The sequence below is a fragment of the Lathyrus oleraceus genome, chromosome 3 (assembly GCF_024323335.1).
Source record: "Lathyrus oleraceus cultivar Zhongwan6 chromosome 3, CAAS_Psat_ZW6_1.0, whole genome shotgun sequence".
NCBI classification, from domain to species: Eukaryota; Viridiplantae; Streptophyta; class Magnoliopsida; order Fabales; family Fabaceae; genus Lathyrus; species Lathyrus oleraceus.
The window spans coordinates 224,799,897-224,811,540 of record NC_066581.1 but is presented as its reverse complement, the minus strand read 5'-3'; the positions used below and the strand labels follow the sequence as shown (position 1 = coordinate 224,811,540).

The window sequence follows — 11,644 nt, the reverse complement described above, 5'->3', positions numbered from 1 at the left end:
ACAAGACAAAATATTGCAGACAAATTGAAGACTAGATTATTATTCAAGCACAACAAAGGTTTTTCTTCAACACTTGTCAGTTCTGACGCGAATTGTGAGCCACGAGCCTTAAGCAACGAAGAATGATCAGAGAGATCATTCCTATCCTTGTCTAGAGTACCTTTGAGTATGAGGCATATGTCCTAGTTATTCAAAGTACCCACATTCGTTCCTAGACTTTAGTGCAATTTGATTCCAATAACTAATAAGTCTTCTTCCACACAGATGCTGCAGGCAAATTGGATACCAAGACCTTGACCCTTGGGACTTCTTCCTTTTATTTTCTGTTAAGACTAAAATAATTTTTGTAATAAACTCAAAATACACTTAAAAATACGATTTGAATCGTGCGCCAAGAGCCTTAAGCAATGGAAAATGATGAGAGGGATTATTCATATCCTTGTCTAGAGTACCTTTCAATATGGGGCATAGGCCCTAGCTATTCAAAGTATTCACCTTCGTTCATAGACTTTATTTCAAGACAATCTTTTCAAATTTAAAATCAATCACCACCCATCAAATTCAATTTTTCCGCCTTAAGGCATTCCAGAAACCTTTCAAAAAGGACATGTTATTTCCGTTCTACCATGAATGACGCTTAAGCCTCCCATGCGCGAGCATACAAGTAATGTTTAACTGCTAGAATACGATCCAAGCGTATCCATTCTACAGCAAACAAACAAACTCTTAAGTCTCATATGCGCGAGCATACAAGCAACGTTTAACTGCTAGAACGCGAATGTTAACATCGTCCACTAAAAGCAACCAACAAATATGTATTTTCTACCATGAACTACGAAGCTCTAATTTTCTTATTGCACTATAAGGATACGTAGGCACAAATGTGTGAATCCTTGGCGAGCACACCAATTATTAAACCTTTTTTTCCTTTTGCAAATGACCTTCAAATAATAACATTCATCCTCACAAAGAACAATCAAAACGGTTCCCGTTGAGTACAATGGATGTGAGGGATGCTAATACATTCCCCTTGCATAACTGACTTACTTACCCTTTTTCTCTTCCCCCTAGGTTTTATCGGTATTTTCCCTTTCCTTTGGGAATAAATAAAGTTCGGTGGCGACTCTATTGTATCTTTGAGCGTGCGATGCGCTAAGGTATTTTTCGCGGCGCGGTAATTAGATAACTCGTCTACTTAAAATCGTCGACCTAGATGATTTTTTTATTCCTTAGTGGTGGTTTCGGCTGCAAAAACCAACGAACACTTGGGATTTGAGTACTTTCCTTGGCTCATATGAAATGTAAAAATCTAAAAGTTCTATAACCCACTTCATCATTCTTCCTACAAGGTCTGGCTTGTGGAGTATTTGTCTGATGGAATAGTTGGTTCGTACCGCAATAGTCTGGACACAAAACAATGTCTTAGTTTTCTAGTTGTGGTTATGAGTGTCAATGCGACATTATCTACCTTATGATAACAAAATTCAGGCCCTTTCGAGACTTTCCTGGTGAAATAAATTGGGTCTTGCATATAGTTGTTTCTCTCACTAAGACAACTCTCACAGTTTCAAGGGAAACATAGAGATAAAGAAAAGGATGATCTCCTTCTCTAAGGATGACTAGGACGAGAGCTTGTGATATTGTCTGTTTGAGGTTTTTTGAATGTGACATCACATTCAGGGGTTCACTCAAATGTTATTTCTTTCCTCAAGATTTTGTAAAAATAGTAATGCACAATGTGTTAATCTAGAGATAAATTTAATCAAGGCGATTAACACGTCGCCAAACTTCTAGGTCCCTTTTATTTTGTCTTGGGAGCTTCCATGTTAACCACTATTTAGCATTTAACCAAGTTTACCTCAATCCTTCTCTCTGTAAGGTAACATCCTGCGAATTTTTCAGACCTTACATCAAAGGTGTATTTATCAGGGTTCAATGGTGTCCCATGTTTTATAACCTCCTTGAATATAGCTTGCAAGTGGGTTGTATGTCTGGCCTGCTCTTTAGATTTGACGATCATGTCATCCATGTAAACTTACAACATGTACGCGACCTGATTATTGAAGACTTTGTTCATCCCTCGTTAGTATGTCTCTCTATCATTTTTGAGGTCGAACGGCATAACCTTGTAACAAAGTTCTTATATCCGTCATAAATGCCATCTTGCTATGATCGAGGGGATCCATTGGTATTTGATTGTATCCAGAGTATGCATCTATAAAGGATAGGAACCTGAATCCTGTCGAAGATCTTATTAATGTTGGGAAATGTATAGGAATCCTTCGGGCATGCTTTATTTAGATATGAATAATCAACTCATATGCACCATTTTTATTAGGTTTCTAAACCAATACTATCTTATACATCTATATTATATATCTCACCTAAATTATTTAATGGTGATTGTGCGTACCTACAATGTGCCATGTAATGGATGTAGCATACGGACTAAGGCCTGACATGTTATTTCTGTACATAGAAATAGTCTGACCCTACGTAAGACAAAACTCAAAACTATTTGAATTTAAAATAAAAAACTAATTTTATAAATGAGGTAAAATAGATTAACTATATCTATAATTAAACTTAAATAGTATGAAAGACATCACCAACCCAATATATTAGCAATAAGCCCTAGTATAGAGGGTCTCAAAATTAGAGAGACCTCAAATTTGGGAAGATCCAATTCTTTTCATTAATATTAATAGACATAAAAAAATGCTATAATAAAATTCAATAAAAAAATTAAAAAATGAGATTTATCAAAAGTCAAAATAATTATAATTAAATTTATTTTTAATTAATATTTAATAATATTTTTGATGCGTCATTTTTAATTATTAAAATTTTAAAAAATTTAGGTCAATTTTTTAAATTAGAATATGATTTTCGAATTTATTGAACCTACCACTAAAAGAATATAAACTAAACTTTTATTTAAAATTATAAAATTTTTAATATTATAATAAATTTTTTTAATTCTTATACTTTTTCCGTTCAAAATGAATGTCATTTTAATAAATAGTATTATAATAAAAATTTATATTTATATTAAATTAATTTGTATATATTAATTAAAAAATAATAATTATTTCTATATTCATTATAAAAATGATATGTATTTTAAAATAATAAACGGAAGAATTATTTGATAACGAGAATTTTCTTTAAATTAGTTTTTACTAAAAAAATGTAATAAAAATAAAATTAAATGAACAATTCGAAGAAAAATGAGAGATGAAAAACAAAAGAATATCAGAAGCGAAGTGAGAGAAGGGTTTTAACTAGGGTTCAAGCACTTCCATTTCTTCACTGTTCTTTCACCTTCGTTTTCGCAACCATGTGGGCTCTTCGTCGAGCTTCGTTAACGCCTCTCAGGTAATCTTTTCTTCTTCCCTCTCTCATCACCATTTCCAACGCAACTTCATAATCATCATCGCATTTTCGTGTTTTTATTTTTGTTTTTCAGTTATTCGTTTTTATTTTCCATTTTGAAGTATTTTCTACCTTGAATTTCAGATTAGTTTTGTATTTGTTAATATTTGAATCTGAATCATTTGTTTTTGTTTTTGTGTATGTGTAGGAAGAAAGGTTTTAATGTAAGGATTTCTTGTGTGAATTTAACTTCAAGTACTTGTGTTGAAAATGAGGCTGGAATTGATGATTCTCGACGAATATTTAATGGTGATGGTGGATTTCCGTTGCGGAATAGATGTTATCATTCTGGAAATGGTTCTTTTAAATTTACTGTTGGTAGACGTGAGCTTTCGTCAGAAGCCGGTGCGAGTAGCACGAAAGATGAGGATGATGATTTGGAGGAGGGGTTTTCGGAGTTGGAGACACCTGTGGGTGATGAAAGTGAAAAACTGTTGGATTCTGATACAGAATTGTCTGATGAGAGTGATGAATCAGATATTGAGGAACCGCACAATGAGCTGGAGTTACCGTTATCCCATGACGAGGATGTTATTTTAACGGAGAAGAAGTCTAGCCGGAGAAAGGCTGAGTCGGAACTCTTCAAGGCGATTATGGAGGCTCCGGGTTTGTCTATTCATAAGGCTCTGGATAAGTGGGTTGAAGAGGGGAAGGAAATGAGCAGAGAGGAGATATCGCTGGCTATGGTTAATCTTCGGAAGCGTAAGATGTTTGGGAGAGCTTTGCAGGTAATTGGATCAAGTTTATGTTGTTTCTGTTTTATACATTTTCAATGTTTTAAGTTTTCTGCTAATATAAATAAATAAATATAATTTTTGTTACTTGTATTTTTAGATGACTGATATTTCATGTTTGTTTCTTATTATACCTTGTAATATGAATTTTTTGGAACTCTCAATTGTATTTGTAGTAAACTAATCCTATTGTTTAGTGTCATGATGTGCTTGTTTAGCATTTGAATCCTTTGTGCTTAAATTGGATTTTTGACTTCCTTTTATTATGCATAAGCTGGAAAAGAGAAGAGGGAAAGAACATATTTAACTAATAGTTTTTGAATGGTTATAGCTGTGTTGATATAAAACACTAATATTGGTTAAGTGCTAAATAGAATCAAAGAACATGGCAACCTAGATGTACACAGGGATTTAAAGCCAACACATGCTAACAACGAAAGGTTGAGGAAGGTCTGGAAGGTGGTGGATTTTTTGACAACTGCCATGGCCAATTTGTGAAGGATGCTGGCATCATGGCATTTTATAGGATATATGGTGGCTTAAATTGGCAGATTTTTGGCTTTCCACCATGGTATACCATCAGCAATCGATAACAATAGACAGAATTCAAACAAAGCACTGTTGACGGTGCTGCTTTGGTACTGTATTGAGTTTATAGCTTATCATGGAAAGGGGCCAACAGAGAATATATTTCACTAATAGGAAGCTGAGTAGCTCTGGTGTTGTGTTGCGTAACTTGTCTTGATATAAAAAAAACTAACGAGATATTACATGTTTGTAGGCCACATATGACACTTTTATTTCTCTCATGTGTGACTGTGTACTGTGGTGTTTGCTCATAATGTTGCTAAAATGGCCGAGTTTGTTTTTGCAGAGACATCCAAAACCATTTTATTTCTGGCCACAATTGAAAAACACTGCAGTTTGTTTTTATTTTTGTTTTCAATTTTACAGGATGATGTTTTCCAGTGCAATCTTATCTATAATTATTTTTTGTTGATTTTGCAGCTCTCGGAGTGGGTTGAGTCGAAAAAGCATCTTCAATTTGTTGAAAAGGATTACGCTTCCCGACTTGATTTAATTGCCAAATTGCACGGCCTTTATAAGGCAGAAGTTTACATCCAGAGTATTCCAGAATCTTCTAGAGGGGAGATAATATACCGAACTTTATTGGCTAACTGTGTTATTCAGAACAATTTGAAGAAAGGAGAGGAGATTTTTAATAAAATGAAGGATTTAGAGTTTCCTCTTACAGCATTTGCATGTAATCAGTTGCTAATTCTGTATAAAAGGAATGACAGAAAGAAAATAGCTGATGTTTTATTGCTGATGGAACACGAGAACGTCAAACCTTCTCCTCTGACTTTCAAAATCCTAATAGACGCAAAAGGCCAGTCCAATGATATTGCTGGAATGGAACAAATTGTTGATAAAATGAAGGCTGAGGGTATTGAACCGGACATTCAAACAAGCGCAGTTTTGGCAGGGCATTACATATCAGCTGCGCTTGTTGATAAAGCTAAAACTATATTGAAGGAGATGGAAGGTGAAAACTTGAAAGAGAATAGATGGGTATGTCGAGTTTTGCTTAATCTCTATGCAGACTTGGGAATGGCCGATGAAGTGGAAAGAGTTTGGAAGGTCTGCGAGACACACCCTTGGATTGAGGAGTGTTTGTCTGCAATTGAAGCCTGGGGGAAGTTGAAGAAAATTGATGAAGCAGAGGCAGTTTTTGAGATGATGTCAAAAAGATGGAAGCTTTCATCTAAGAACTGCTCAGTACTACTGAAGGTTTATGCAAACCACAACATGCTAGTGAAGGGAAAGGATCTTGTTAAGCGAATGGCAGATAATGGGTGTCTAATAGGTCCGATGACTTGGGATGCATTAGTGAAACTTTACGTTCAAGCAGGTGAAGTGGAAAAGGCAGATAGTATTCTGCAGAAGGCAATCCAGCAGAGTCAGATGAAGCCATTATTTTCTTCCTATATCGCTATTCTGGAGCAGTATGCTAAGAGAGGCGACATCCATAATTCGGAAAAGATTTTCTATAGAATGAAACAAGCTGGTTATGCATCTCGAATAAGGCAGTACCATGTTCTTATAGAAGCCTACATAAATGCCAAAGTTCCAGCTTATGGAATTAGGGACAGGTTGAAAGCTGATAATATATATCCCAACAGAACTTTGGCTCACATGTTGACTCAAGTTGATGGTTTTAGGAAGAGTCCAATTTCCGACTTGCTTGATTGAAAAGATTGACAGATCCTTCTGCAAAGAGGTTGTTTCTACGGATAACTATATTACTATTGTTAGTTTAATAGTAGGTTTTTAAATGTTTGATTTGAATGTTTTATATAATCATGTTTGAAAAACTCAAGAACAAGTATGCACCATGTTACTGCATATTTTGTTACGTAACTCTTGCCATTTGTTTGAAACGCCAAATTATAAGAAATGCTTGATGATAGAAATTATGCTCTATTAAAGGATATACTAAAACAAGATTGAATCATTTACATGCTGTACTGAAGTAGAAGAATGATCCCAGATTCTTTTCGCTACCAATGAACAGAGTTTTCTTATGTTGGCATCCTAACATGGATCTTCTCTCTCTAGAATCCAACTTAAAAATTGGACCTAAACAAACCTTCAAGTTCTATCGTCAAATCATCAAGAAAATGAAGGAGTCTGTTTCATTAATATTATGAAACTGTATTTTTTAATATAACATTATGTAGATTCATTATACTTTATGTGAAGTTAAAGTGATTGAGTCATGTACTGATTCAATACTATCTCGATATTTGTTAATATTTTTTAATAACTATGTACCGACATTTTGTTCTATCCAAAGAATTTTAAATATGTATTCCAAGAATTTTTTCCAAAATTCTAGTTAGAGATATTGTACATTTAAGACCCGAGTTAATGAGTTTTTGAAAGTTATAAGGTTAATATGAATGAAAAAGGGTATATTTAACCTAGGGGATCATTGTTATATAGGCATTACGTTACACCCCATATCTCATCTAATTTTACTCAAAATTTTAGTGGAAGATCCGTAAATCTCAAGTGTGTAGAATTATTTTTGAGAATCTTAGGATTTGTAATCATAAGGTTTGGAAGTCTTATAGTGTCTTAATTATGAAGAAATTCTATTTTATGAATAGTCACGTGTGCAAATTTTGCTCTCGCTTACGTGAAGCCTTTGAGCCTTTTATGACCTAGTCACGTGCGCAAACCTTGTTCTAGTAAACATGGAGCCTATGTGTTCTCATTCGCGGGCACGAATCTTCTATGTTTTTGAATTGTCTTCATGAGAATTGGGACAAATTCTCTCATTAATTCCAGTTTTTCTAGATTGAATTTTTATCAAACCCTAACCCACATTCTATCTTTTAAATACTATTGAAACCAATTCACACTCTTATTGTACTACTCTCTCTTATCTTATTTATGAGAGAAATTTAATTTTTTAATACATTGAATAATCAGTGTATTTGGTATATGATACAATTCAAACACATTGATTATTCAATGAACTTAAAAAGTAAATTTTCTCTTATAAATAAGATTAGAGGTAATATTTGATTATACGAGTCTCTCTCTCTCTCTCTCTCTATATATATATATATATATATATATATATATATATATATATATCGACATTCATGAATTCTACAAGATTTTTTGTCATTTGGTCTCATCAGTGTTCTTCATCAAATGTCCTTGTCCACTTCTCTACTAAAATGTTAACTACTCACCTTAATACCTCCGCAATTGACAATCTTATTTCCTCGCAGTAGTGCATGAATGATGTTTGGTTTAAAGCATACCCGCGTTCACAATTTTTTCCCGAAGATTTCAGTCTTTGACTTCCCGCACGAAATTTTGTGCAATGTATCTCATGCATTAGACATGCGCAAACGGATGATTTTGCCAGTCATTCGCAGAATTATTGTATGCGCTCTCAATAGATACATGTTTGTCTGAAATCAAATATATGTTGGGTTGTAGAGGGGCGTTTGATCTGAGATTCCTTAGAAAGAAACTAGAGCAAAGGAAATTGGAAAAATACTATTGTTTCCGTCTTGTGTAGCTGTCATTAGTAATGTTCCCTTGCATTTATCATACAACCATGTTCCATCAATTTTAATAATGAGTTTGCAGAACGCAAAACCTTTGATGCACGGTTGAAACACCCAGAAGAGATGATGGAATATCCTACTTCCATTGACACAAGTTTTGTCAGGTGTAAATGTCAGCAATGTCTCCATAACTACAACCATTCCAGGAACATATTTTGAAGTGCTATAAAATATTTTGGAAGTTCAGTGTAAAAACACCGATTATTGTGTTCATTACTGTAGAGATGCACCACAGTGATCGTGTGAAACTTCAATTCGACGTTGCTTCAAGAAATTTTGAGTCCTCTGAGGTGCTTTGCACAGTTCCATAATAGTAAACTCGCAGACCAATAAAAGTATGACGATTGAACAAAATATGCAAAAGTTTAGTGTCGTGAATGGAAGCGCAACTGCCATTTAGTCCTTAACAACTCTATAATATCAATTGAATCTAAACCAACTAACGAATACATGAATTGGTATATACCAATTACAAATGGTTTCTTGTCTGATCCTAGATATTTGATTGACCCACGCCAACAAGCATGATAATTAAACACTTAACCTCCAATCCAACATAATTTCTAGCAACACATGTCACTCACACAACCACAATACCAAGAACACACATCATACCAACAACAACCACAAAAATTTTATTAGTCTCAATACCAACAAACATGACCAACCAACCCATTACACTCTTACCAACATACATAACAATTTAACATGGACTACCAAACACCACACCACTTATTACCCACCCAAACATTCACACCAAGATCACCATTGAACCAACCCCACTACTGTCCGATCAAAACCTCATCAACACAACCAACACAACAAAACTACAAAGGCATGGGCATCTAGCTCAATCTTGACGACTTCATTGATATGAGCCCATCGAGTTGACAATACATACATTAGGTTCTTAACACACCAGTGCCATCCACAAAAATTTATAATGAAACACCTCAAAGGGATTCATAGAGAGTTGTATGAGATATACGACCTCGGGGGTGCGGAACCGACAACCACTTAATTCGACTAGGTCATAGAAATTAATGTTAAAGGTTATTCCCACGTGTAACCCAAATTTTATTATATTTAATTATTTTATTTTTGTTATGTTAAATATAGAATTATTTATTTTAACTTTTATATACATTTCTTATTAATACAAATTAAATTAATAATAAAAAATAAAACAACTCCGACTTCACTTGAATTGACGTTAATCGGAAGAAAGTCCAATTTCACTACTAGGAGGAGGCGCTAATATGAGGAAAGTCTCATTTATCTTGTTATATGGAGGCGCCAATTGGTTTTTATCCCCTTATACAAGTTGATTTTTTTTTTGAAACATTGATATATTAAAAATAATAGAAGAAAGATGGTTAGTTTGGAATTAAAGTTGAGGAAGATGATTATTATAGTAAAAAATTCAAATTATTGACCAATATACCATCTTTTTCCATTTCAAATAATAAACTATCATAATTTCTTCATAAATTCTAAAACAAATACCATCTTTTTAAACCAAAAAAAATAATAATTTAAGTGCACCTGTCAATTAAATTAGTGACTAAGAAAAGTAAAATAACATAGGCATTAAGCAAGTCTAATTAAAATTTTGTAGTCTCTTTCAAAGCATTGAGTGGGCCTTTAATACCAATTTTCTTTATTTTTTTTTTGTTTGAAAAAATTGTATTTTGAGAAATACGAGAGAAAGAATAATATTTTGGGATTTAGATTAGAAAAATATGGTATAATGGTAAAATAAAAAAATCACAAACGTAGGTGCAAGACATTCCTTTACATAAGGTTACCCGACTAGAGAGGTTGAATACGTGGAAATGTTTAAGACTTTGATTGACTTTTTATATTTTTGAGATTTTTTCTTGGCACCCTTAAAATTATATTTAACATCCAGAATAGTAGCACTTTTTTTTAACATAATACCCTCACACAATTTTTACTATTCAATTTGCTATTTTCAGAGATTCTGAAATATCTTGGATTTTTACCGCATTTTTTTTAAGTTTCTAGCGAAATTTACAAAGTATTTTTATCATTAAATTTATGCATTTATATCAGATATTTTAAAATTATATCGGTCTTTTTATGAAAACTGTGTCTTTTTTAGAGATTTTAATTAGGTTTAATGCTATTTTTAGAGATTTTAATTACTTTTCTGGTTTCTTGTAATTTTTCGGAATTATGAACAGATGAATGAATAAGAAATAGAAAAGTAAAGTACAGTAAAATAAATGAACACAAGGAATTATACTAGTTTCCCTTATCAATCAATGATATATCTAATTTTCTTATACCCCATGAGAGATTTCCACTATTGTTAGATCTTTGTACAAACCTCACACCAATACTTCTCCTACAATATTATAAAAACAACAAAGAAACACACCACTTTCTTGATTTTCGAAAAACACCAACAACAATGGTGGACTTTGAATCACCTAGATTTAAAGGACCTTTCCAACAAATATATAAACAAACTTTTCTATTTGTAACAACATATAATAAGTATAATAGTTTCTTACAGATGAAGAATCACCACACGCTTGGTGAAATATATAACAGTTTGTATGAAAAATATTGTAGACAAACTTTGCACCAACTTTGAGTTTTTGTTGCTTTTATGATATGTGAAAATTCAATGTTTCCCTTTAATGAACAAATCAATATAATATAAACATTTAAATGATCAAGTGTTTTTCTAAACTTTTTCACATTAAAATAAAAATTATCCAGGAAAATTTTTTCTATTAAAATGATGCAAATACTTGAAAAATAGCAAAAATGTTCGTGAAGAAGATGTTTTTGAATTTGAACAATTCTTCTATTTATAGTGAACCATGCACATCTTGATTTTCATTGTTGGAAAAATATTATGAACAATTGTCATGATTATAAAAAGGTTTAGAGATGAAGAAAGGTGACAAAATAATACAATGTTACAGTAATTTTTCAAAAAGAAACATGGTTAATCGATTAGCACTATAGGGGTAATCGATTAGCCTTGCTTTGACATCCAAAAATAAGTGAAATTTGGAAAGGTTAATCAATTAATTGGCCTCTTTACTAGGGGATAATCGAATAGCCTATTTGAAAATACAAGATTTACTTCAAACAGAAGACATGTTAATCGAGTATACAAAGGAGGGTTAATTGATTACCTCAGTGCGGACTTCGAAAATTTTCACAACTAAAAATGTTACTTTTTGCCATTTTGAAAAACATGCATAAAATTACTTTTTAAACTTTTTCTTTGAGAATCTCTATAACCATTGATTTAAACATTGTACATTTGTTTATGATCCAATA

At 32.8% G+C, this 11,644-nt stretch overlaps 1 protein-coding gene across 1 annotated transcript; it reads left to right on the top strand.

Annotated features, from left to right (window-relative positions):
* Window positions 1–3,211: 3,211 nt before the first annotated feature.
* On the top strand, window positions 3,212–6,643 carry LOC127126437 (pentatricopeptide repeat-containing protein At1g80270, mitochondrial). The gene is made up of 3 exons (XM_051055368.1): window positions 3,212–3,378; window positions 3,584–4,163; window positions 5,178–6,643. The coding sequence occupies exons 1-3, from the start codon at window positions 3,341–3,343 to the stop codon at window positions 6,420–6,422; spliced, it is 1,863 nt and encodes a 620-aa protein (XP_050911325.1). The 5' UTR covers window positions 3,212–3,340; the 3' UTR covers window positions 6,423–6,643.
* Window positions 6,644–11,644: the final 5,001 nt, after the last annotated feature.

Coding starts and splice junctions, on each gene's coding strand:
- LOC127126437 (XM_051055368.1), top strand. CDS start 3,341: ATGTGGGCTCTTCGTCGAGCTTCGTTAACGCCTCTCAG. Junction 3,379..3,583: donor GCTTCGTTAACGCCTCTCAG/GTAATCTTTTCT, acceptor GTGTATGTGTAG/GAAGAAAGGTTTTAATGTAA. Junction 4,164..5,177: donor TGTTTGGGAGAGCTTTGCAG/GTAATTGGATCA, acceptor TTGATTTTGCAG/CTCTCGGAGTGGGTTGAGTC.